The sequence below is a fragment of the Diospyros lotus genome, chromosome 11 (genome assembly GCF_014633365.1).
Source record: "Diospyros lotus cultivar Yz01 chromosome 11, ASM1463336v1, whole genome shotgun sequence".
Taxonomy (NCBI): domain Eukaryota; kingdom Viridiplantae; phylum Streptophyta; class Magnoliopsida; order Ericales; family Ebenaceae; genus Diospyros; species Diospyros lotus.
The window spans coordinates 25,977,606-26,004,041 of record NC_068348.1 but is presented as its reverse complement, the minus strand read 5'-3'; the positions used below and the strand labels follow the sequence as shown (position 1 = coordinate 26,004,041).

The window sequence follows — 26,436 nt, the reverse complement described above, 5'->3', positions numbered from 1 at the left end:
ATTACTTGTAATTATGTAAAGGAGCAGCGAAGTGACAATTGTAACCCGAGCCCACTGATTCGAGCCGACTCGTGTCCCCTTTGCCTTAAAATCACCTACAGCTACACATTTGTCCAAAACAGGGGGTGATCCCAGAATCCCACGCGTATCGAAGCATCAGCCTCCACTCCACCTCGCCGACCCAAACTGTTTTCTTCACCGTCCTTCCAAAACCGAACGAACCGCCATTTGTTTCTGTACCCGTCCATTACCTCACCTTCTTCTTCCTTACTTTTCTGCCTGAAATTTTTCCTGGATAATTCAAAACCCATCGCATTGCACTTCCCAAAACCAGCTGAGCTCCCCCAATAAACCCGTCCCCTCCCCTTCTTTCTCTCCACACAGAGGGAGAGAGAGAGTGAGAGAAAAAAAAGAAAGAAACAGAATGGCAGTCTGTACTGTATACACCGTTCAATCCTTGAACTCCCCTTGTTCATTTTCTAGATCCACGAAAACCCAGTTCGGATTTCGCGGGGAAAAGGTGGTTTTCTACGGCGGCAACAGAGGTGGTGCTATTACATGCTCGGCGGACGAGAAGACGGTGGTGATCGGCTTGGCGGCGGATTCAGGGTGCGGGAAGAGCACGTTCATGCGGCGACTGACGAGCGTGTTTGGTGGCTCAGCTGAGCCGCCGAAGGGAGGGAACCCGGACTCCAACACGCTGATCAGTGACATGACCACTGTGATTTGTTTGGATGATTTCCACTTGCTGGATAGGAATGGAAGGAAGGAGAAGGGGGTGACTGCGCTTCATCCGAGAGCCAATAACTTTGATCTTATGTTTGAGCAGATTAAGGCTCTGAAAGAGGGGAAAGCTGTGGAGAAGCCGATTTACAATCATGTTACTGGTTTGTTGGATGCTCCAGAGATTATCAAGCCCCCCAGGATCCTTGTCATTGAAGGCCTGCACCCAATGTGAGTTTTCTTTCATTCATGCATTCATGTCAAATTATAAGTTTCTGCTTGTTCCGGTTACTCTCTCTCTCTCTCTCTCTCTCACTCAGAGGATATAGTGATCTCTTCTGCTATTGAGGTCAAACTTCTGAATCACCGGCTACACTTTAATTTTTTACGAGCTTTTCTAATATGAAAAGTCAGGCACAAATCTTTATCAATTTAAAAAAAAAATAGTTTAATATCTTCGTTGACAATTTTAAAGTTGCTTTCTTTCTTCTGTTTTTCATTGAGTATTCCTGTTTTCTATTGACAGGTCACAGCTTATATTCTGTGTGCGGCTATGTAGTATTCACTGTGTTATGTGAATTCTTTTTTAGAAAATGATATTTTTGCATATTTTTTTGTATAAAACCAAACTAATTGTAGCAGTCTCGCATGTTCTCCAGTCACTAGTTAATTTCATAAAACTTTTTATCTGCCCAAACATGCATGAACATATAATCATAGATGAAAATTATTGACGAAATAATATTAATGTTAGTGGCTCACGTAACGGGACAAAGGCAGGTGCATAATTTCAAATGGGTTTTTTCTACAAAAATTAATTAATGTTTATATAGCAATATCTTTTTATTTAATTGTCCTAGTTATTTTCTGTCTTGGCCAGTTTGGTTTGTTCTATAAGGGCCTCATCTTCAATTATAAGCAAAATAAAAAAAAAAAATTGTCCTAGATGTTTTGCTTTCTTCCTTCCATTCTTGAGGTATTGATCTTCCTTTTCTTATCCAATCACTATAATTTGTTCTTAATTTTTTTAATCTTCTGCTCAAATGAAGCCAGTAAATTAAGGAACTGAGAATTGTCCAGGGCATCTGATCCAGCAATTAATCCTTGGATTGGCCTAAATATAAATTCGATTGTAGCTTAATTGAATTGTAGAATTAACATTAATTATTTATAGCTTTTTCCTATGTTGGTTCTGATGTGATGATCACCTTGATTTTGTCGAATATGTAGGTATGATAAACGTGTGAGAGACCTCTTGGACTTCAGTATCTATTTGGACATCAGCAATGAGGTTAAATTCGCATGGAAAATTCAGGTGAGCACTGAATAATGCTCAGCTAATTAATCCAGTTCTAGGAGTAGGATCCATTTGCTAGAAACAGAATTATGGTTTTATTCCTCTCTTTTCTGCGATCTACGTACAGAGGGACGTGGCAGAGCGAGGACACAGTCTCGAAAGCATTAAAGCCAGCATCGAAGCCCGCAGGACAGATTTTGATACTTACATTGGTAATTCATTAATGACGTACTAATTATTCTCAGCCATTGGCTCAATTGATTAAGTTAAGAAGTAATCCTTATTTGTTGGATTCGGTTTCCCTCTTGAAAGGTTTAGGTATTAAAGCATATATAGCCAGAATATATAGAGTGGCAAGAACTGACCAGACCAATCAACCTATCAGTATTATTAGCTCACAGTTTATCAAGGAGGAATGACAATAGATTGGGCAATAATTGCCACGACCCACTCTTGCATGAGTAGTTAACTATTAGAGAAGTCTCGATTATATTATTTAGTCCAAATTTAGCATCAGTAGTTTAGCGAAAGGAACTGAAAATGCAAACTGGACCCAAAAATCTAAAACTGAATTTGGAAATGAGCTGACAACAAAATCAAACGGGCCTTACTGATGTAGATCCGCAGAAGCAATACGCGGATGCAGTGATCGAAGTGCTGCCTACTCGACTCATCCCCGACGATGATCAGGGCAAGTTCTTGAGAGTAAGGCTGATAATGAAAGAAGGGATGAAGCTTTTCAGCCCGGTTTACCTGTTCGACGAAGGCTCCACCATCGCCTGGGTACCCTGCGGGAGGAAGCTGACATGCTCCTACCCGGGCATCAAGTTCTTCTACGGCCCTGAGACATATTTCGGCCATGAGGTACGTACACCACTACCCGAAGAAGCACAACAAAAGCGGGGAAACTATATATGATCATCGCGGTCGGTGGATCAATCCTCTCAGTTTTTGATCCGAATTATTGGATTTTGTGTCTTTCAGGTGTGTGTTTTGGAGATGGATGGCCAGTTTGATAGATTGGACGAGCTGATATACATAGAGAGCCATCTGAGCAACATTTCCACCAAATTCTACGGCGAAGTTACCCAACAAATGTTGAAACATTCAGATTTTCCGGGCAGTAACAATGGAACTGGTCTCTTCCAAACCATTATCGGATTGAAGATCAGAGATCTCTACGAACAGATCATCGCCGGCGGCAAGGCGGCTGCATCTCCATTACAAGCCACCAACGCCTAGAATTTCACTTCCCCTTCAGATTTCTTCTCTTTCTCTTTGAGATTACACTCAACTGGTATTTATTCTTGTGAAGATATTGTAACATTGGAACTTGGTGAAGATTTGTAGTATACATAAAGCAAAGGAGAAATGGATTTGAAATTCTGAATTCCCAATTTAAGGTTTATTTTGAAATTTAAGGTTTATATTTTAAAAATTATATTACTAATCTCTCCTTGATCAAATATTTATTAAGAAGTTAAAGTGTAATTTAATAAAATTTTAAGTGTACTCCATGTAATGAAATTCTAATTTTAGAGGTAAGAATTATGTATATATTTTTGAACAGTAAAGGTAATTAGTATAAAAAGCATGGATAGTTTGATATAATTTTTAATCATTCCAGAGAATTAATGTAATTTACAAGGAGTGAAGTGTAATTCTTAAATTTTAATTGCTTCTTATGGGTGTACAATATCTATTAATGTTGAAAATTTGTCGACCGTAATTCATTTACCCGAACTAAAGGAATGAACACGAAAAGGAAGAAGAAAAAGTGCACCAAGGAATTTTGCATGGTTTGGTAAGTGTTCTAGCAATTAACACTTGCAAGCATTCCAACATTCCAATGAGTAAAAGAATAAGGATAAGACAGTGTATTAATAATTCTGATAGCAAAACATGCATTGGCTCTCAAGAGAGTTGACTCATATAGGAGAAGATATCTTCCTATCTACATGCGTCATGCTTTTGTAGGTAATGAGACTAAATATTCGACGTCGGTAAGGGTTCTCAAGTGGTGGTATGATATCAATGGGACCCTCACTAATGTAAATGAAATCCACTATTAATAAGGATGAAATTTGAGGCGGGCGTGCGAATATTCAGTAGAGATTGCAATGATATTGCTGCAAACTAGTATAGGGACAGAATGGGACCATGAATAGGCAAAGAGATGGGTTGAGAGGGAAATGCTAGATTGGGCACGAACGACCTAGCCAAAATGGTGTCTAGTCCACGACTATTCTCTAGTTATTCCGTGGTCTTCTTGTTTATGCGAGCTAAACAATTCGTCTAGCGAACTTAAATCGTCGTTGGGAACTTGCGTGGTTCTGCAATCTAAGCTCAGGTTCCAACGGCATGTGACCTTCCTCTAACAAGCTCGATCTTGGGCTTGTGGGCTTCGAGAAATTGAGTCAGTCCTGTAAACCGTTTCCAACCCATAGAAGGTGGTCAAGAAAATACTCATAACAATATCCTTTTACAATATATAAAATTTGTTATAAATAGGATTGTAGTAGCTCAACTCGACAAAACTGAGCTCAAGCTCAGGCTCGAGCTCAACCTCAGTTAACATGAACTGAGCTTGGTTCGTAAATTCGGTTGACAAGTTTTATTAGAACAAAAAACACACTAGAATAAGGAGTGTGCAGCGGCGGAAGGGGAAGGGGAAGATGTAGAGGTGGTCGGTGGTCGACGAGGCAGTGGTGGCGGCGATTGAGTCTCTAGTCTCCTTTTCGTTTCTTCCCAGCAGCAGCAGTCTGCAATTGTTGGAGTATCATCGTCCCTGCCCAGTGCCGAAAAGAGATGAAGAGGAACAAAACATGTGCAGACAGACTGTTTTTTTTAATGGAGAAGAAGATGAAGGAATAGGCAGCAGAAGGAAGAGAAATGGGGGAAATGAGATGAACTGAACAGGCAAAGAAACCTAGGAAATGGTGGGACTACCAGAAGAATAATGCTGGGCCCTTCGGGATGGAAAGACTGTTCTCAAATCAATCAAATTTAATATAATCATGATAGGTGTATATGTATATATATATATATATATTTATTTATTTAAATAACATATTTGACATGTATATGTATACAATATGTGTATGTATTTATATTTAAATAATATATTTAAAAATTATAAATAAATTTTTAATTAAAATTATTCATGAGTCTCTAATCAAGATAACGAACCGAACTTTATTAAGATTAAACTTAATTCGTTATGAATTAAATTTTAAAATTAAGTTCAAATTTAATTCATTTATCTTAACGAATAAATTTAGACGAACTTTTATTAAATCAAATACTAAGATATTCACAAATGACTCGGGTCATTTATAAATTATTTTTTTTTCAATAAATTAAACATTTATAATAGGATTTGTTTAATTTGAAATTAACTTATCTGTTCAATACATTGTGAACACAAAAAATATAAAGAAAAAAATAAACCCAAAACATGGAGGGAGTGAGAGAAAAGAAGAGTTTATGAAACTCAAGTTTAATTATATTAAACCTAAACAATAGAGAAAAAAATTTCAAGAAAAAAAGAGTTTGAATCTAAGTAAAAGAAAAACTTCCATTGAACCTAATAAAAAAAAAAAACAAGGGGAGAATGAGAGAAAGAGACCAAAAAAAAAAAAAAAAGGGTCAAATTATAAGCATTGTTACCTTCCAATTTTCAAAGAAAGAAAGAGAGGGTGGGGCAGTGAAAAACAACCAGCAGCAAAAGAACTTTATTATACACAAGCAGCTACATGTAAATGAGGCCCACTTGCCCCATCCTTTCCTCTCTCTCAAAATCATGATTTATTTAGTGGGCCCATCACAATCTACAACCTCTAAATCGGGGCCTATTCAATCTCCAGCCCAAAAAACTCGGGCGCAATGAATTTTGCATCATCCATGCTCATTTTCCACATAACCACGGGCCGATAAAGCGGATCAGCAGGAACAATGAATCTAGTGCTTGCTAGATCTGCAGGTACTGGAAACTTCTTGCAGTCCTCGCAATCCCCAGGAACTGCATTCCCATAGGGATGAATTTGTTGGAGAACTTCTAAACTAAGAGATTGTGTGCTCTTCTTTCCTTCTGCCTCCTCCTCCTTGTACACAATATGAACCCCAACCTCCTTCACTTCATGATAACGATCACTTCTTGTAACTGAAATATTCACTTCATCGCCACCTTCCAACTGATCCTCCTCTAACTTCCAATAACTTAACCACATCATGTCCTCACCAGCTAATCCAATGCCATAAAGTTCTGGGCAATAGCTCCATTTCACTTGCTTGGTTGCATTACTGATAATTGTACAAAAGTACTGTTTTCCCCACAAAAGATCATTAAACAATGAAGCATCGAAAGTCGCAGAAAATGCATGAACAGAACATACAGACAACCCTTGAGTTCTGAAATTAGTATCGGAAGGTATGGTAAAAGATATTGAGGATCCTACATTCTTAAGATTGAATCTGATAGGCATCTTGCTTCCAAGAACATAAGTGCAAAATGTACAAGGCTGGTGTAATCCCTATATAAAAAAACAACATAAGTTAAACAGTAATATACAGTCCCATGAAAGAGAGAGCGAGAGAGAGAAAGAGAGAGAACGCACTGGGAGAGGAGTCATCCACGTTCTATGTGATGCAGAGTTTGATGAAAACTCTACATATGATTTTCCCATGCCTTCCAAGTCACATAAGCCCAAATTGTTAATTAGCTCTGCATCATCACTTTCAAAGGGTTTTACTTTGAATACGCCGGAAATCTCAACTAGCCTCGGGCAACTATAATAAAGTATGCTTTTTCTGGTAAAATCTGCTGAGTCAAAGCTTATTTTTTCCAACAATGCACATTTATCAACCCGCAAATCTTTTAAACTTTGAGGCAGCCCGTCAAGTGTCAAAAGCCTTGGGCATGACTCTAACCATAGCTTCTTGAGCCCAAAAAGATCCCTAATGCAATTTGGTAGGTTACAAATTGGATTCTCGCTCAAATTCAACCACCGCAATGAGCATAGGCTGCTAAAATCCCTAGGGAAACTGTCATCAGACAGATTGCAATCTGCAAGATATAAACGTACCAAAGACGGCGGAAAAGAAACCAATGAAAATTCTGACCGACTTCTTGGATTTAGTGGCCAAGGCCATGCAGACAAAAGCCATCCTTTCACCTTCCCAGAGATAGAGAATGATGGATTTATTGCAGTTCCATCTGGTAGAAGCACTGCCAAAGAATTCATATTACCCAGCTCTGCCGAAAAATTTCCAAGATTTAAGCAACCGCTAAGGTCAAGTGTTGCCAGAGATTTTAGCTTATAAAAGGTTTGTGGAAGCTCCCTCAAGCTTTGACAATTTCTCAAGTTTAAGAAAATAAGTCTTTCTAGGCATCCAATCGATTCATCAACCTTAACCAACCTAGTACAATTTTCAAGCATAAGTCTTTCGAGATTCGACAACCTTGAGAAATCAGGAGTCTCAAGAAGAAAATGGGAATGACTTAGATTAAGGATTTTTAGTGATACGAGGCACTGTAAAACAAGAAGAGAGAACGAATGTTAATAATTTGATTAAAAATCTAATGAAAATACAAATTAATAGAAGAAATAAAAAGAAAAGTAAATGGGAAACAAACCTTGGCTCCATTCAAAACCATTTTCAAGCAACTATAAGGCATTTCAAGAGCAACCAGCTTGTCCAAAGGAAAATCGTTGGGTATCATTTGTAAAGGGAAATGAGACCAATGCAACCACCTCAATCCTTTGGGAAAATTTTCATAGTTTCCAAATAATTGTACATGACTAATCTGTAGAAGTTGTAGATTGGACATCCCTGAAAATGCATCACCTTCCAAAAAAGCTACATTTGAATTTTTTGTAGTAATGCCCATAGGGAAACCAGACAAGATACTAAAGGGAAACCTCTTCCGCTTTTTAGAGCAGCTGTTGGGCCCAAAGCTATTCCACTCAGACTCATCTTCCTTCAAGAAATGCATGTCAAGAACGAGACCTCTGATTTTTCTTGTGCCCTGACAAAGAAGAGGAGGGGGGAGCATTGATAAATAAATAGAATCTTTTCACAAATATGTACAAAAGAAATAAGTATAGTTAATTCATACAGTTTTTCCCTTCAAGACACTAAAGGAATCCTTGTGATTCCAGAGCCTGCTACGTTCTCCCAACTCTTCGGGTGATTTTTGCCGGACAATTTCCCTTCCCATTTCCTGAATCAATTGATGCATCACCAGCCGATTATGTTCAATGGTGAACATATTTCTATCAATAAGATTTTGAATTCCAGCCAATGCGAAATCATAACAGCCCTTTAGGATTGTAATTGTGGTGTCTATGTCCCCTCCAACAAAGAAGCAAGCAATATCGAGGAATAAGTTTTTGTCGTGGTCGTCTGGTAAAGAGTCATAACTTAGTTTGAGTATTTCAAGGATTTCATTGTGAGGAATTGCCATTAATTTTTGTAGTTGACTTTTCCACACATCTAAACTTGTCCCAGATAGGGAACGACCCAAAATTTTAATAGCTAATGGAAGTCCTCTGCAATAATCTACTGCCTTTTTTGAGTCTATCAAATAACCATCAATAGGATGGCTTTGTCCAAAGGCATACCAACTGAAAAGTTGTAGGGATTCAGCGTGATCCAACTTCTCTACCTTGTATACTTTCCAACACTCATGAGCTCTTAGTAATTGTTCATGTCTAGTAGTTATGATCAATTTACTACCTGGAGAAAGCCAATCCTTTATTCCAAAGACTGCATCTAATTGTTCCCATTTATCAACATCATCAAGAATTATAAGAACTCTTTTACGACCAATAACTTCTTTAATCTTAAGAACCCCTTCATCAACATTGCGTATTTCTACCTCTCTTCTGCTCAGAATATCAGAAAGAAGTTGACTTTGTAAACGAATTAAACCGTTTTGTTGTCCAGAAATTTCTCTTACATTTGCTAGGAAGCTGCTACCTTCAAATTTTAAGGAGTTTGACTCGTATACAAATTTAGCAATGGTTGTCTTGCCAATTCCACCCATCCCACAAATGGCAATAAGTCTAACATCAAGCCCTCCATCTTGTAACCACAAATTAATGCTTTCAGCACGGGAATCTAGTCCAATGGGGTAAGGGGCAACATTCAAAACTCTTGGCCGGCTTAGCTTGTCTTCAACTTCCTTGATAATTTTTTGGATAAGCTTTGACTCGTACCTATAGTTTGCAATCCATACAGAAAGTGATAGCTCGTCAATCGCTAAGCATCTGATAAATAAATTAAAATTTTCTCTACGAAAAACTAACATATTATGAAAATTATCATGGTCCACGGAAAAACTGCATTCGTTTGAACTTAAAATTAATACCATTAAGATGATGCCAAAATATGAAAAGAATAATGGAAAAATAAAATAAATCAAAGAAATCAGATGGCAAAAGAACCCTATTAAATGACAAGGAATTTCATTTTTCAAAAATAAGATACGTTTCACACTTGAATCCATTATCTTTTAGAACGTTAATGGACTCTATTTCTAATAGAATAGAGTTATAATTAGCTATGATCGCATCACAAGCAGTGTCCGTAGGGGAATTATAGTTATGATCTAATTAATACACCATTTATGATATTGCTGGTAATATAATTTTATATTGCTATATTATAATTATGATCTAATTAATTTGATAATATTACAATATAAAAACTACCAAAATTATATTCGTGATATTGTAATATTACAATTTTAATGATATTGATCTTAAATTTTAAAATTTTTAAAAAAAAATTAGAAATTTTACAATGGCAAATTGTTTCAATTAATATTTTTACCATTATGATTAGTCAAATTTACTTTTTTTGATATATTTTTTCTCCTTAGAATATTTAATTAATATTGTAATTAAATTACAGTCCATTCACAACTATGGACAAAGAAGTGGGAGGCAAACGGTTACCTATCAATTCCATCTGGCATTCCTGCTAAACCAGCAACTTCCTCTAGCGCTTCCCTCCACCCCTTCAATTTCTCCTTCCACCCCTTTGCTGCTTCACCCTCTCCCACGTCGAACTTGAATCGCTCTTCATGCCTCGCAAATGCCTCCGCATAAGCTCCCTTTTGTTTCCTGACCTCCGACGGATCCACGCCGTAGAACACCGGCAGAACCACGTGCCCAGAGTCCCTCCTCCGTCGTCTTCCGAGGATCATCGCAAGCTCATCGAGGCACCAGGTTGAAGACGCGTAGTTTCTGGACAAGACAACAATTGAAACCCTCGACTCTTCGATTGCCCTTTGCAGCTCAACGATGATGCTTTCTCCTCTTTGGATTTCATCATCGTCTCTGAAGGTGCGAAATCCGGCGTTCCTAAGAGCCGTATAGAGGTGGTCGGCGAAGGTCCAGCGAGTGTCCTCGCCTCTGAAGCTCAAGAACACGTCATAGCTGCTGCTGCTCCGAGAAGTGAAAGAGGAGGAGGTGGGCTCTTTGGCTCTTGTAGTAGTAGTCATTGAACAGAGGGAGCAGAGAAGAATGAATGTGTTGGAGAAAACTGGAGATCAATCAAAGTCTACCACTTGGATTTATCATCAGAACGATCGGGTAGAGACTAAAGAGCATCGTCAACTCTGAAGTAGATGGAAGTCGTCTGGAAAGACGAGAGAAATATAAGGAGGGGGGGGGGGGGGGGGGAGAGCGTGCGACCAAAGCAAAGCAGAACATTGGCTGATATTATTGAATGGGAAACTGCCAGGAAACCGGGGCAAAATTTCGCTGGAAAAAAGTCCCAAAAGTTACGAAATGTTAAGTAAATGCACTGACCGAGTTAAAATTGAATATTAAAAAAACTTAAATTGATAGCTAATTCCATCCCTAAAATCTGTTGTGACGTTAAATAAATTCTCAAATTAGTTAAAATTAGTTAATAAATGTTAAGTTGGGAATATCTGGCTGAAGTGCTACGCCAGATGGGGTCTAGGAGAAAATGGATGGGCTGGACGGAGCGGTGCTGTATGAATCAAAGGATCATAGTTCTTTATAATGGTGCATATGAGTAGAACCCATATGTAAAATTTTATTTTTTATTTTTTTATATGTGTATATATGAATCTCATTTATATTTTTTTATTATAGGTGGTGTGTCACATCAATAATGGCACACACATTCTAAATTGATTTCAAGTATTAGATAAAATTGTATCAAATTGAGCTAATTGGAATATAATTATCAAAATTGAAACGTTTGGATAAATTTATAAATTCAAAAAAAGATTTTGATTTTTTTGCTATTTTCCCTTTTTAAAAATTAAGAGATAATATATTTATATTAGACTTTAAAGGTAGGAAGTCTAATTTTTGCCTTTTATTTTTATTTTAAATTTTTAAGTAAATATATCCTTCGTCCCTTTGATTTGATATAAACACATGGAGTATTTATTATGTTTCTAAAAATTATATTGACTACGTATACTCCACAAATTTGAAAAATTATGTTGATGATTTATACCATATTTGAATCAAATTATGTAATATTCTAAGAGCCTAGAGAAGAGTAGTATATATCAAGAATAAGTAAGGAAGGAAACAATACTAACTATATATCTTTTAGGTTGAATGTAGGCAAAAAACTCTGGGGTTAAGCGTACTTGAGCTGAGGAAGCTCAAGAATGAGTGACCCCTTAGGAAATTCCAGTAGGCCCATAAGGTAAGTTATTCCGATCTTTCCTATCATTCGATGCAGAATGTTACAGGTGGTATCATAGTCGATCTCGAAGCCTCTAAGCGTGATGGTGAGGCAAACCTCAGTGAGAATGTTAAGTCCCTAAGGGGGTGCAGTTAGGCACCTTAGGCAAATCCCACATCAGCCATGCAAAATGGGGGAGATCTGGGATCGGTTGTAAGGTTGCATGACGAGAATGTTATGTGCTCAAGGGGGGATAATGTAATACCTCAAGAGCCTAGAGAAGGGTAATATATATATCGAGAATAAGTAAGGAAGAAACAACACCAGTTGGATATCTTTTGAGCTGAATGTAGGCAAAGAACTCCAGCGTTAAGCATGCTTAAGCTGGGGAAGCTCAATAATGGGTGACCCTTTGTAAAGCTTGCGTAGACCCATCAAAGTAAATTATTCTGATCTTTCTTATCACTCAATATGAGATGTTACAAATTATCTCGTGTCGATCAATTGCATTGAGTACTACTGAAATCTTATATGCTTACACGAACTTTTTAACGTTCGTTTAGTGAAGTAGAGGTCAATGTAATTTTTATAACATGAGATTATAGGTGGTGAAACCTCTAATATTGAGTGTAATTTACTCTTATTACAATATATATTGCGTATTAACCTATAACTTAGAAACATCAAAATGTAATCCATACCTATTGCTCGAATTTTGGAAAGCATCTATCTCTCTACCTATCTATCTATCTAGTTAAATATATGTTTGCGATTACAAATTAATTAACTATTCATTAACATTAGTACGGTGAAACACCAAAAAGAGATAACATGTATACGAAATATTCTATATAAAAGTAATTTAGAAATATATAAGGTTGTGTGTGTTTGCTCACATTTTTTTAATAGCTGATAATAAAAATCAAATGACATGCTCAATTTTTAATTTTTTATTGAAATAAAAAATCAAATATAAAAATTTAGAAATAGACACCAAAAACAAACGTGGATCGTTTATTTATACCTGTTTAGAGTAAAATTGATAATAAAAGGGATAAATTTTAAAAAGTACTTTTGAAAAATAGTAATAACCTTTATTGTTATTAAACAAAATAGAAAAAAATTATTTTACACTTTATTCTCTCTTTTTTTTTTCTTAATTTTAAAAAAATAAAACCAAAAAACCAATAACCACCAAAAATTATCATTAGAGAGAGAGAAAATAGAGGTGATGGAAGATAAACCCTTCATTTTTTAAATAAAATGTCAATTTAAAAAACATTTTCAAATGTTGACTTTTAATTCAGAAAATTATAAACAAATGAGATGATTAGAAAAAAAGAGAGATGTTTTATTGTTTTCAATTTAACTTGTGCTAAAAAATGAGATAAAAGATGATTTATAGAAAATTTTTGAAAAATTACATTTTTCAAATCTCCATTTTTCACGTGGGAAAGTTTTGCATTTGAATTTTGTGAAAATTTGGGGTTAAAGGTGTGCAATGGTCCATTTGAGATATTTGGGAGATGTTTTCTAAATCAAACCACAATATGGGTGCTTGAAACTATATGAATCATAACTTAGCAGTTTAAACAGTTTAGATGATTTAAGTGAGAAACATAACATAATGGTAATTAATGTATATGTACGTGATATGTAAATATAAAAATGTGAGACAATTAATTACCAATGTATATAAAAAAATGAAAACAATTAAAAATTACTCAATTGTGTGTAAGAGACTGTTAATTTACAAATATACATTAATTTTTAAAAATAATATATAATATTTAAAATAGTAATTACTAAGGGTGAGCATTCATTCGGTTGAATAATTGCTCAAACTAAAGACCAACATTGTGTCAAAAATGAAACTAAACCAACCAAATAGATGTTCAAATCAAACAAATTGAAAAATAAAAAAACCAAACTAACTAAAAAAATCGAAAAAATGGAAAAATAAAAGATATATATGTAATATATATTATGTGATGGCGGCAGCGACAGAGCTAGAGGCAAACGGTGATGGAGGCTTCAACGACAACTGCAACAACGGGGAATGACAATAAGATAGAATCTGTATGCAAGAATGAAAAGACCCAGAGAGAGAAAAGAAAGAGATGGAGGCAGTGGCAGTGGCGACAACAACGACTGCAACAGCAATGACCGATGATAGAAAAGGAGAAGCAGCGAGCAATGAGATGACCTAGAGACACAGAGAGAAGGAGAAAGGGTTTTATGAAGGGTGTGATGACACATGGCAGTATCTCATAAGAAACTATTGCGCAAGCAACATGTGTTTTCCACATCAATGCCACATCACCAAATCTAGTGAGAGCTAGTCGAAAAATTTTAAATGTGACCACATTGTAAAAAAAATTTCAAAAGTTAGTGATCACATTGCAAAAAATTAAAGTTTAGTAACCATAATAGAAAAAGGTACCAAAGTTTTATGATCTTTGGTGTGATTTGCCTGCCAAAATTGTAGATTACCTAAAACTGGAGAAATTCCATAGCAGCTATATATAACTGCGGATAGCACACAACGAATAATTGAACAAAGTGATGAAACTTTAAAAGGAGAAACCAAATTGGTATCATAACCACAAATCAAACAAACTACTTGCATGACATTATGTATCATCCACCTACATATGAAAAAATGTATTTTACCCAGAACCAACCGATCATAAAGCCAAAAAGATGGAATTGGCAGAGACAAGCAAGTGGTGGGTGTTGCTATAGCAGTAAAACCACCAGAAGGAAACAAGCCTCCAATTGCAGGAAAGCCATGAACAAAGCACAACAAAGCTGTATAAGGAAACAAACTTAAACAGAGATCCACACAGAGATGGCTCATGCTTTTCTGCAATCAAAAATCAAATGCTAGAGGCCAGGCAACTTCTTTGTAAGTTCCCACTTGCCAGTTAAATAATTCTAATCTAGGCATTTATATACCACGAGCGCCGACCACAGAAATATTTCATTGTTATTTCTCTCAGCAGAATCATAGAATTGACTAGAATGAATTTTGCGCAGCCCTGCTATGCTTATTAAGAGACCTCGATAGTTAAATGAAAGGTTGTATGGAAAAAATGGAGCAAGTAATGGGTGTAATGGCACTTGATTTCATCAAACTTGTGGGAAGCAACTGGGACAGTAGAATCAAGAACAATAAGAATGGTGAATACATAAAGCATCCCCAAAATTTAATTCCAAGTGTGTCTTATGCAAAACCTTGATCGTCATCAGTATAATGCAAGATTGACGACCAAATGCAACACATCAAACGCCGAATAGACTGCCCATTTAAAACATCATCCCAGCTCTCGGACTTAAGAGAATTGTGGCTCACTCTTCTAAGGCATGTGAAAGTAAAACCACTGTCTGAATCCATGGATTATGTTGGAACTGTCCAAGTGGAGATGTTCTTTAGGATCAATCCACCAGAACTTGCTCTAGTACGGTAAAGTTCTAGACACATTAGTCTTTTGAAGTACTTTAAAGAACCAAAGCAGGTGAATGGAGATTTTGTGGTTCGGAAGAAGAAAGGAAAATTCTTTGGAATTGCAGAGGGGATTGAAATGAGGAAGAGTTGATGGAAGGTTATTGGTCTGAGAGATGGGCATACTCTTGTACCCATCACCTGCAGGTGAATTGCGTGATTTTAGAAAGAGGAGGAGAATAGAGAAAGATGCAGAACGGCTATAATAGACAATCAGTTTCAGAGTAGATAGTCTGAGGCAGCACTGGGGTGTCACGAAGATTTAAATTTCACCAGACTTTAACCCCAATGTTGAAATTTTCAATTAGGTTTTGGTAGCAAGATAGTTGTTGAAATTTTCCAGCTTCAAGTCGTTGATGAATCATTCAGTTAATTCTGTTATTGTGAATATACTTATACATTAATTAATGCAGCACTTGCATTGATTCAGGAATTGTCAAAACATATATACATAAATGCAGCAAATAGATTTATTTCTTTGTCATTGCCTGTAAGTAGTACTATTTTTGTAATCATCAATTACAGGTTCAAACTGCACATGAGTTCCATTGTATTTGGATGCGTAGATTAAGGGGAAATCCGCAATCATGGATGCCATTTTGGTTTTTAGAAAGCATTTAAAATTCTTATGGTCCCCTGCCCATGTTCTATTAGGTCCTATAAGAACCTCCATCGAAGTTTCTGTACTTAGGTCAGGACTTGTATTAAAGCATAAAAAGCGTACGTAGTTCCAATAAAAGCATAATGTCATAGATAGTACACACTCAAGGATGCATGCCTAAAAGAAATGAAATTTTAGTACACTACTCTGTATAGAATATTGTGTAAAGCAAATGGAAACTCCATTTTTCATTGCCTAAAAGATCACCAAGAACAGTACCAGAGTTTGGAATACATGTTCTAAGATGTTATGTTAATCCATATTTTACTGTCCTTCTGCAACCAAAAAGCATATCTCCACCAAATGAATGCCAAAAATGCAGGTTGAATGCGTACCCACAATTACAGAGTTAGAAATATGATAATCCTACGAATTAAGAGAAATAGTTGAATAATATATTTAAAAACGTTTACCACATTCCAGTATTAGAACCCCAACTTGAGGTTCAGTTAATAATTCATTATAATTAGCCTAGCCCCTAGATCTCATTGAGTGCAAAACCATAAGGGGAAAAATCCATTCATGTGTGCATCCCAGCTCCTTTGCTTGGGAGTAGAAATCCGAGTGTAAGATGAACCTACCTATGTGCATAGATGATCAGACTGGTGCATAGGCTCCTGCTCATTTCCCATGAAATTAGGATCCTCGGGCAAGGTTGCCTTTCAAATGTCTAGGTCCCCTAATGTCCCACGCAACATCCACTAGGCCTTGGCCTGCATGCCTAGAAGACCATCATAAGATTGTACAGTATTTTTCTGAATTTTTCAAGGCCTGTTAAATGATCTCACTATGTTCGGATCAACACAGGCCTTCAGGTCACTGAACCTGTGTAGCAGTCCCTTTGCATCCATTTTTGGTTCATCAAAAGATTCTTAGAAATTTTAGCTGGGATTCCTTTTTTTTTTTTTTTCCTAACTGTTGCATAACTTCTTTGGTGGTAATTTTGGGATTTTTCCACAAATAATTACTAGGTTCCCAGGCTAAGTTCGCTCTATGTGCCCATTTAGTCACTTTTAACCACTTTAACACAATTCTAACCTCCAACTATTTGGCTTCATCAAATCAATTTGGATTGAAGCCAAAACTCTAAAATCCCGCTTTTAGGTCATTTTAGATTTTTGACTAAAGAATTTTGCTTGGACTCTAGCAAGGCCAACTCTGCAAAACTACATATTTTGAAAGTTTTGTCAATCATGCATAGAAACCCTCAACCATTTTTTTTTCCCAACTTTTTCTACTTGCACCCAAGTCACATGTGGTGAGTGGGTGCTTTGGGAATTTTCTTGGATCTTTCTTGGCTCGGTCTATTACTCCATGAGATATCCCCAAGTGACCAAAGTAGGATTGGCAGCTTCTTATGGATATATTTTCCTTATGGAGTTTTCATCTGTGCTGAATGAGCACTAGTATACTAAGATTTGGTTGATTTCTAAAATTGAAATGAATCATTTGAAATTCTGAAGGATCAGATTAAACGAATAGCCAACATGATGTGGAGGTACTGTATAAAAAGTTGTCAAAAGAATTCCTACAGAGCGCTTGAGTAAACATAATATAATGAAGAGAGTTAAACTATGAATGAAATAGAGGAAACCATACCCTAAAAAACAAGAGGATAGAAAAGCCAGAGATGTTGCTAAGGCAGAGACTAGAAATCATGATTTTTGTTTTTCTATTTTATAAAGAAAATAGAAATCATCATTTAACTATAATTTTTGAACAAATAAATTGTATGCATAAACCAGAACCCGCTCATCTAATCTCTATTGTCAAAACTATTGTATTGAGGGAAAACAAAGGTTTTACATTGCCCCTTAACTCAAAGCTATGTCACTATTTAAGAATAGTTATTTATTGTTTAAATCAATTTTATTTTAGTTTTTTTTATGATAAAATATGAAATTATACTTATAATAGTTGAATTTTAAACATTTTGCAAAGAGGAAAGGAAAAGTTCAAAGAAGAATATACTTGATCCATCCACAAAACTAATAAAACCATAAGTATAAATAAATTTGCAGTCAATTTTGTAGATTAACACACCAGCAAGTTAATTGCAATGATTGCACATTAACAACTACATGCATTTTAAGATGTGTGGTTTGCAATTTTGTAGTAGACATGCCTACAAACTAATCTAGTGATCCAAGAGTATCAGAATATGCCTTACTTACATTAACAACCCTTTCACTGCAACTCAATATCATGATACCCCTTATAACTATTAAAGCTAAAAAAACCTGATCTACAAAATAAATAGTCTGCTGATGCAATTAAGTTTACTACTGAGATAAATTAAAGTTTAAAACTAAGAGTTAGCTTTTGGAATTATCCAAGAAATGAAGTACAACCATGACTATGACTTAGCCAATAACTATAGAAGAAATAAGTCTATACCATAATTGGCTGGCTTGTAAAATGCAGTATAGGGGCATGGTACACCACATTTCTTAGAACATGATATTGGGGGAAGGTCTCTATGGTTGGCCAAAGTGGAATGCCTCCAAAACATCACACACACACATTCAACATCTATTTTTAAAAACATTTTGGATCTTTTCTTTTTGGAGGGGGGTGGGGAATTGAGTTGTTTTTTTTATATTTTATTTCTAATTTGTCTTTCTCTATTTCATAAAATAATTTTCATAAGGGAAAATAACAAAAAAAAAAAATTGAAATTTTTTCATGAATTTAAAAATTTATCTAAAGGTTTTCATTTTAGCAATTGTGTCCCAATTGACTCAATGGACTACAATTTTATTCAATACCTAAAATTAATTTGGGAGGCATGTGTAATTGCTGACATGGCACACCACCTACCATTAAATAAATATATATATATATATGAGTGGGAATCATATATATACATGCGAGCGGAATTCACATGTATAATTTTATTTTTTTTTATTTTTTTCATATATGTACATATGGGTCTCACTTATATTTTTTATGATAGGTGACATACTACGTCAACAATGACACACACTTCCCAAATTAATTTTAAGTGTTGGATAAAATTATATTTAATTGAACTAATTGGGATATAATTGACAAAATTAAAATGTTTAGACAAATTTATGAATTCACTAAAATATTTGAGTTTCTTTTGCTATTTCTCCTTTTTGAAAATTAAGTAAAAATGTATTTATATTAGACTTTAAAGGTAGGCGATGAGTGCATAATTTCATATATTTATTTCCCTTATATATGGTCTTTTGGGAGAGATTTATGCTTTATTGTATTGATTTATGCTTATTTTTATGGTTAAAATAATTTTGGATATGTTAGAATAAATTGGGCTTTTACTTAGAAAATTTAAGATTTTAAAATTTTGATCTTTTGGGCTTCTTTCAGATTTTTGACCATATTAGAATTCAAGAACATGAATGAGTCTTCAAATTTTCTGTAGAAGACTTCTTGAGCTTTCCAGAATGGTATTATTTGTCCAAATCCAAGTTCGTTTGCTCCTCCAACATTGCTTCAACATTAGGGCCGAAAAGCTGGGCCAAATCCTAATCAGAATAGAATTTTACACGAATACTGAATCTTTAAAAGGATATAACTTGAGCTTTTGATGTTCAAATCAAGTGATTCAAAAGCCTAAATTCATCTACACATTTTGAACTACAATTCTTAAGAAGGGACTGAAGACCAAAAAACTTTTTATCTGATCCAAAACAGGCTCATAAGTTACGGGAGTCTAGGAAGCCCTAATTCTTTGGCTGATTTGATTTTTTTGTTGGGGGCTATTTAAGGTCTTGATCCAAGCTCGAGAATAGGAAGACGTCCAGGAAGAAAAGAGGAAGAAAAGCACATCCAAGATGAGGAAGAAGCATTATTTTCATATTTTCTCTTATTTTTGTGTTCTTTCTATCTTTTTGTGTGGCTAAACTTTGGTTTTTCGGTAGAAGAATATTTTAAAACCATGGTAAAGAACACTGTGAGATCTTTTGGAGTTTATTTGCAATATGATTTTCTCTTAAATATTCATGTATTTTCTGATTTTAATGTTTATGATTGTGTGTTTTGATTGCATAGGCAGCCGCTATTCAATTCTTGACGCATGATCAATTGCTAGTTTGAATACCAAATTCGTAATTGTTTGGTATTTCTTACATAAGTAGCAACTAGGGTTGATGATTATGGACAAGTTTTCGTTCAATTCCTAAGGAGTACATGTGTTGAATTAAATAAACTGAGCTTGTGTGTTTATTGTTCAGATTTGGTCTTGTTTCCACAAAGTTTAATGATGCATTTGAATTAAATTCTAGAAAGCTTGTTCTAGGGTTGTTTGAAGGTAAGGGTTAATTGAAGAGTTTGTTTTAATTAACTAAGAAGTAAGGAAAACATTGAATGAACAGAGTTTGTTGTTCTTTCTAAGGCCAAATATCTAAGAAAAATTAGTGACTTTGGCATCAATGATCAGTGTCATAACTATTGGTGGATAAATCCCTTATACCAGAAGCGTCTCTATTAATTACTTTAATCTTTTTACATTCTGATTTTTCTTATTAATTTAGAATAATATTTTGTTTTTAATTGTTTAAATTTCAAAATTTAAAACCCCCAATTGTTTCTTCTATTTATTTTAAGTTTTCAAATGAATAGATCTAACCAATTCCTGTGCACAGGGGCAAATCTATGTGTGAGCTATCCTGGGCTTCAACCAGGGCAGCCTATAACAAAAATTAAATTTATAGAGTAATTTTTTGGATTATTTAGTATTAGTCCAGCCCAAAGTCACTCCAGCCCACCTCAGCCCACCCTTCTCTTCTCCTTCCTCTTACTCACCCTCGCTCTCTGCCTCCTTTTCTCTTGCTCGTCCCCTCCTCATGCCCTCGCTCTTTGCCTCTCTCTTGCTCTTACTTGCCCTCGCTGGCTTTTTCTTACTCTCGCTTGAGCTCGGCCCTTCTTGCTCTCACTCGCCCTCGCTACCTCTCGCATTCACTCTCTGCCTCTCTTGCTCTCGCTCGCCCTCCGACTCTCGTTGCCTTTCTTTTGCTCTCGCTCTTGCTCGCCCTCGCTACCTCTCGCCCTCTCTCTCTGCCTCTCTTGTTCTCACTCACCCTCCAGCTCTTGTTGCCTTTCTCTTGGTCTCGCTCTCGTTCGCCTTCGCTGCCTCACCTCGCTCTTTGCCTGACTGCCTTTCTCAGTCTCTCTTGGTCTCGCTTGCCCTCACCCCCACGCTCGTTCGGCCAGTCGGCCTCGCCCTCTTGCTCGCTACCCTGGCCCCTGCCTCTGATTCATCCATTCAGGTTTTCGTTTTACCCTCTCCCCCCAAACATCTAGATTTGCTTCATTCGAGCCCAGGTATGTTTTCTCTTCTTTCAATTCTTTGATTCTCTCGATTAACAGCTAAATCTCGATAGTTTTTCTATTTTTCGCCCATATTTTTTTTTTACTTGTTTATGCTTAATTTGTTATTGAAATCGCTGCCTTTTTTCAGCAAGTTTTAAGTAAGTGATTTTGTTGTTTATGCTTGATTTGTTGTGTCTGCTTGCCTATTTGACTACTGCATTTAGCTAGGAACTTAGGAATTGGTGTGGCTGGAAGCTTGGAATTTGTTATTGCGAATCTGTTATTGAATATTTGAATCGACAATAATAGATGTAAACTCTGTTGTAGGTGAATTTTTTTGTTTTAAAATCTCATTAAGCACAAGTTTAATGAAAATTTATTGTACTGACTTTTTGATTATATAAAAATTTTATTACATTAACTTTTTAAATTTCAGCCCCCCAACCTAAATTCCTAGATCAGCCCCTGCCTGTGCATACGACATTGCTCGTCACTATTACAATTTACATTTTTAAGAACAAGAATTTATTATTTGTTGGATTCGACACCCATCAATAGGAAGTCAAATTTTTGCTTTGTGTATTAACCTTTACCTTATAAAAAAAAATGTAATTGTTGCGAAAAATCTCTTCAAAACAGAAAAGGTTAGTGCAATAACATCGAATCAGATTTAATCAAACATACCGACAATACACAAAGTACTGAAAACAGCAACAAGAAAATGAACACAAAGTACAAACTCCCTGTATAAAATCGATTCAAGGCTCAGATTTGAAAAGTCCATTCACCACTTTGGTAACGTCAACGAATAAGAACCACAAGCCACAACGAAACCCTCAAACCAGCCCTTAAACCAAAAACCCAGAAAGCCCCAACGCCTCTCGGCCGAACACAAACTATGCCTTATCTCACCCAATCAATCAAAGCCACACACAGTAGGTTACCACAGAAGGTAGATCGGTCACAAAGACAGAGGGTAGAAAGCACAAAGCAAAGAGAAATGTTTCCCGAGAATGGATGATCGAAACCCCCTAAATAGGGTATGCGACACTAACAAATTGGCCAAGATCAACAAGGACAAATGCTGTCTCTCAACATGGAAAGAAGCATCAGATCGACATGGAAATAGAGCCATCGAAGATCAGCCGCAAAAGGAAACCACCAAGGAAGCAATTGACCAAGCACAGAGATACGAGAGAGAGAGAGAGAGAGAGAGAGAAGAGCTAGGGTTCAGCCGAGATAGAGAGAGAAAAACACCAAGGAAATGGGCCGCACACGGGCCTTTTATGTGTGGGCTTAGGACTTGGGCTTTTGGGCTCAGAACAGTGGGCTTTTTTCCCACTTGAGCAAATGGGCTAAGGCCCATTTCTCCTCTAAAGTGGGAATAGGGCTTGTGGCCCGACTTCTAAAATGGGTTGCCTAAAATTGGTGATGGACTTGGGTTCTTCAATCTCGGGCCGAAGCCTACGAAGATAAAATCCACCCGAAAAATCGTCACAATCTTGGGCCTCATTAGGAAACACAAAACCAACAATAATCTATAGAAGGACGACAAGACATGAATTTGAAAAATTAAATTCTGAATTTGAATTTTAAATTTTATACTTATTGCTCTTAGTCGTGGATTTTGGAAAGCATCTATCTATCTAATTAAATATGTTTTCGATTACAAAATAATTAATTGTTCATTAGCATTAGTATGGTGAAACACCAAAAAGAAATAGCATGTATACGAAATATTTTATATAAAAGTAAATTTCTAATGTGAAATGTTATATTGAACAAATGAGGCCTTACTTTTTAGGTAAGAGAGAGCAAAAGTTTGGTTTAATCGAACTAATCGAACTGAATCGATTGAACTTGTCTGTTCGGTTTGATTTTTTTCTTACATCAGTTCAATTTGATTAATTTTCTCAAAAGTTTGATTTTTGATTTTCGATTCTATTTTTTGGTTGGAAGAATTGAACTAACTGAACTGATCGAATTTTAAAATAATGTTGTTTTGATGTCTATAAAATAACGTCGTTTTCTTTGATTTTGTATGTTTTTTTATCGGTTACTTTGGTTTTCTTCAATTTCTTTGGCATTTATTCAGCTTAATAGTTTCGGTTCAGTTTATATAATTTGTGTTCAATTTTTTCGATTATGGGTTAATTTAATTTTTTGGATTCATCGATCAGTTCGATTCAATTTTATTTCTCAATTCGTTTAATTAGTTAGTGAATTTCGACCAATTCGATAGCCGACCTGATCGTTTGTACCTGATCGTTTGCACACAAAACTAGTAGAAAAAGAATTAATCTAATGGTATATGTGAAAATTGGCAGGATTTTATAGTTATTTTGTTTACATTAACAGTTCATCAAAACTAAATGCTATAATGAAATATAAATAGTCATTGAATATTTTTATTTTTAATAAAAATAAAATAAATATATATATATAATAACTAAGATATTATATTAGAAATAATTATATTACCAATTGTGCATACAACTGTAAAAATCAAGTGAGGTTCTATGCGTTTGCTCACATCTTTTTAATAGCTGACAATAAAACAAGGGTATTCACTGTATGAGGACGATATATAGCTGACAATATATATATTCACAATAAAAACAATAAGGGCATTTCAGTTATTTAAAAATATTTTAACTGAGAATAACTAACAACAACAACAATGAAAAATTACATTGTAGTATTAAATCTCAAGGGTGTTCACTGTAGAATTAACATTAATTATTCATAGCTTTTTCCTTTAGAATCTATGTTGGTTTTGATGTGATGATCACCTTGATTTTGTCGAATATGTAGGTATGATAAACGTGTGAGAGACCTCTTGGACTTCAGTATCTATTTGGACATCAGCAATGAGGTTAAATTCGCATGGAAAATTCAGGTGAGCACTGAATAATGCTCAGCTAATTAATCCAGTTCTAGGAGTAGGATCCATTTGCTAGAAACAGAATTATGGTTTTATTCCTCTCTTTTCTGCGATCTACGTACAGAGGAACGTGGCAGAGCGAGGACACAGTCTCGAAAGCATTAAAGCCAGCATCGAAGCCCGCAGGACAGATTTTGATACTTACATTGGTAATTCATTAATGACGTACTAATTATTCTCAGCCATTGGCTCAATTGATTAAGTTAAGAAGTAATCCTTATTTGTTGGATTCGGTTTCCCTCTTGAAAGGTTTAGGTATTAAAGCATATATAGCCAGAATATATAGAGTGGCAAGAACTGACCAGACCAATCAACCTATCAGTATTATTAGCTCACAGTTTATCAAGGAGGAATGACAATAGATTGGGCAATAATTGCCACGACCCACTCTTGCATGAGTAGTTAACTATTAGAGAAGTCTCGATTATATTATTTAGTCCAAATTTAGCATCAGTAGTTTAGCGAAAGGAACTGAAAATGCAAACTGGACCCAAAAATCTAAAACTGAATTTGGAAATGAGCTGACAACAAAATCAAACGGGCCTTACTGATGCAGATCCGCAGAAGCAATACGCGGATGCAGTGATCGAAGTGCTGCCTACTCGACTCATCCCCGACGATGATCAGGGCAAGTTCTTGAGAGTAAGGCTGATAATGAAAGAAGGGATGAAGCTTTTCAGCCCGGTTTACCTGTTCGACGAAGGCTCCACCATCGCCTGGGTACCCTGCGGGAGGAAGCTGACATGCTCCTACCCGGGCATCAAGTTCTTCTACGGCCCTGAGACATATTTCGGCCATGAGGTACGTACACCACTACCCGAAGAAGCACAACAAAAGCGGGGAAACTATATATGATCATCGCGGTCGGTGGATCAATCCTCTCAGTTTTTGATCCGAATTCTTGGATTTTGTGTCTTTCAGGTGTGTGTTTTGGAGATGGATGGCCAGTTTGATAGATTGGACGAGCTGATATACATAGAGAGCCATCTGAGCAACATTTCCACCAAATGAACGGAAATGAACGGAACAGGCAAGAAACCTAGGAGATAGTGAGACTGCCAGAATGGGTTCTTGGAGATGGGAGACTACTCAAATCAACCAAACTTAATATAATGATGATATGTGTATATATATATTTTAATTTAAATAATATATATGACGTGTATATATATAATATATGTATGTATTTACATTCAAATAATATATTTATAAAATTATAAATAAATTTATTAATATATTATAAACAAATTTCTCACTTTATTATACACAAGCACCAGCATGAACGCGAGGCCCACTTGCTCCCATCATTATTTGATGCAACGACTGTCGGCGAGGCGAGATAAGGTGGCGATGGCGGCAAGGCGAGGGTGGGCGACTGCAATGAGACGAGGCAAAGAGACGATCGACGGCCATGGCAGGCAGGGGAGGCGCAGAGCGCAGGGGGGAATCCATGGGAGGGAGAGAGGGAGAGCAAGATGTGGGGGCAAAATGGTGTTTCTGCCCCCTTTCGATAAGCCCGACAATAAACCCATCGAGCTCTCTAGCATTTTCCTAATTTTTTACCGTCATGCCCTGTCTCAAAAATGAAATCAAGACGTGGCCAAATGATAATTGTAGGGCCCGTGCGCATTTTCAACATAATCTCAGGGCAAGGAATTTTGAACATAATCTCGGGGCAACGATCAGCATCAGCAGGAAGAACGAATCTAGTGCTTGCTGGATCTCCAGGCACTGGAAACTTCTTGCAGTCCTCACAATCCCCTTTACAAAAACCAGGAACTACATTCCCATATGAATGAATTTGTTGGAGAACTTCTAAACTAAGAGATTGTGTGCTCTTCTTTTCTTCTGCCTCCTCCTTATACACAACATGAACCCCAACCTCCTTCACTTGAAAACAAGCACTTGTAACTGAAATATTCACTTCATCTCCACCTTCCAGCTGATCCTCAAACTTCCAATAACTTAACCACGTCACGTCGTCCTCTTCATTTAGTGGAAAACCCAAAAGTTCTGGGCAATAGCTCCATTTCACTTGCTTGGTTGCATTACTGATAATTGTGCGTAAGCATTGTTCTTCAAACCGAAGATCATTAGATGGAGCATAAACAGAACATACAGACAACCCTTGAGTTCTGAAATTAGCATCGGAAGGCATGGTAAAAGATACTGAGGATCCTACATTCTTAAGATTGAATCTGATAGGCATCTTGCTTCCACGAACATAAGTGCAAATTGTACAAGGCTGGTGTAATCCCTATACAAAAAAACAACATAAGTTAAATAGTAATATACAGCCCCATGAGAGAGAGAGAGAGAGAACACGC

General features: G+C 36.2%; 3 protein-coding genes across 5 annotated transcripts in view; 1 reads left to right on the top strand and 2 right to left on the bottom strand.

Annotated features, from left to right (window-relative positions):
- The first annotated feature begins 137 nt into the window (after positions 1-137).
- On the top strand, positions 138-25,120 carry LOC127813070 (phosphoribulokinase, chloroplastic-like). 2 transcript variants are annotated; one of them, XM_052353802.1, is made up of 5 exons: positions 138-954; positions 1,954-2,038; positions 2,148-2,232; positions 24,666-24,910; positions 25,031-25,120. In XM_052353802.1, exons 1-5 carry the CDS (start codon positions 425-427, stop codon positions 25,118-25,120), a joined length of 1,035 nt encoding a protein of 344 aa, XP_052209762.1. In that variant the 5' UTR covers positions 138-424. The 2 variants fall into 2 exon arrangements, with proteins under 2 accessions (XP_052209762.1, XP_052209761.1); XM_052353801.1 differs by lacking the exons at positions 24,666-24,910; positions 25,031-25,120 and adding exons at positions 2,640-2,884; positions 3,005-3,411.
- Positions 5,684-10,682, bottom strand: LOC127813067 (disease resistance protein RPV1-like). The gene is made up of 5 exons (XM_052353796.1): positions 9,982-10,682; positions 8,139-9,240; positions 7,656-8,048; positions 6,637-7,551; positions 5,684-6,552 (listed from the first exon to the last, which is right to left on the bottom strand). Exons 1-5 carry the CDS (start codon positions 10,527-10,529, stop codon positions 5,872-5,874), a joined length of 3,639 nt encoding a protein of 1,212 aa, XP_052209756.1. The 5' UTR covers positions 10,530-10,682; the 3' UTR covers positions 5,684-5,871.
- LOC127813065 (disease resistance protein RUN1-like) overlaps positions 24,897-26,436 on the bottom strand; it is a 41,277-nt gene continuing 39,737 nt past the window's right edge. For both annotated transcript variants that reach the window (XM_052353794.1, XM_052353793.1), the window contains exon 5: positions 24,897-26,366. In XM_052353794.1, the coding sequence (XP_052209754.1) occupies positions 25,650-26,366 (717 nt within the window). In that variant the 3' untranslated portion in view covers positions 24,897-25,649. The remainder of the gene's footprint in view (positions 26,367-26,436) is intronic.

Excerpts from the sequence above, each read along its gene's own strand:
- LOC127813070 (XM_052353801.1), top strand. The coding sequence starts at position 425 with ATGGCAGTCTGTACTGTATACACCGTTCAATCCTTGAACTCCCCTTGT. Across the intron at positions 955-1,953 it reads ATTGAAGGCCTGCACCCAAT|GTATGATAAACGTGTGAGAG; the intron begins GTGAGTTTTCTT and ends TCGAATATGTAG. Across the intron at positions 2,039-2,147 it reads AATTCGCATGGAAAATTCAG|AGGGACGTGGCAGAGCGAGG; the intron begins GTGAGCACTGAA and ends ATCTACGTACAG.
- LOC127813067 (XM_052353796.1), bottom strand. The coding sequence starts at position 10,529 with ATGACTACTACTACAAGAGCCAAAGAGCCCACCTCCTCCTCTTTCACT. Across the intron at positions 9,241-9,981 it reads ATGCCAGATGGAATTGATAG|GTACGAGTCAAAGCTTATCC; the intron begins GTAACCGTTTGC and ends TGCAAACTATAG. Across the intron at positions 7,552-7,655 it reads TGGTTTTGAATGGAGCCAAG|TGCCTCGTATCACTAAAAAT; the intron begins GTTTGTTTCCCA and ends CTTGTTTTACAG.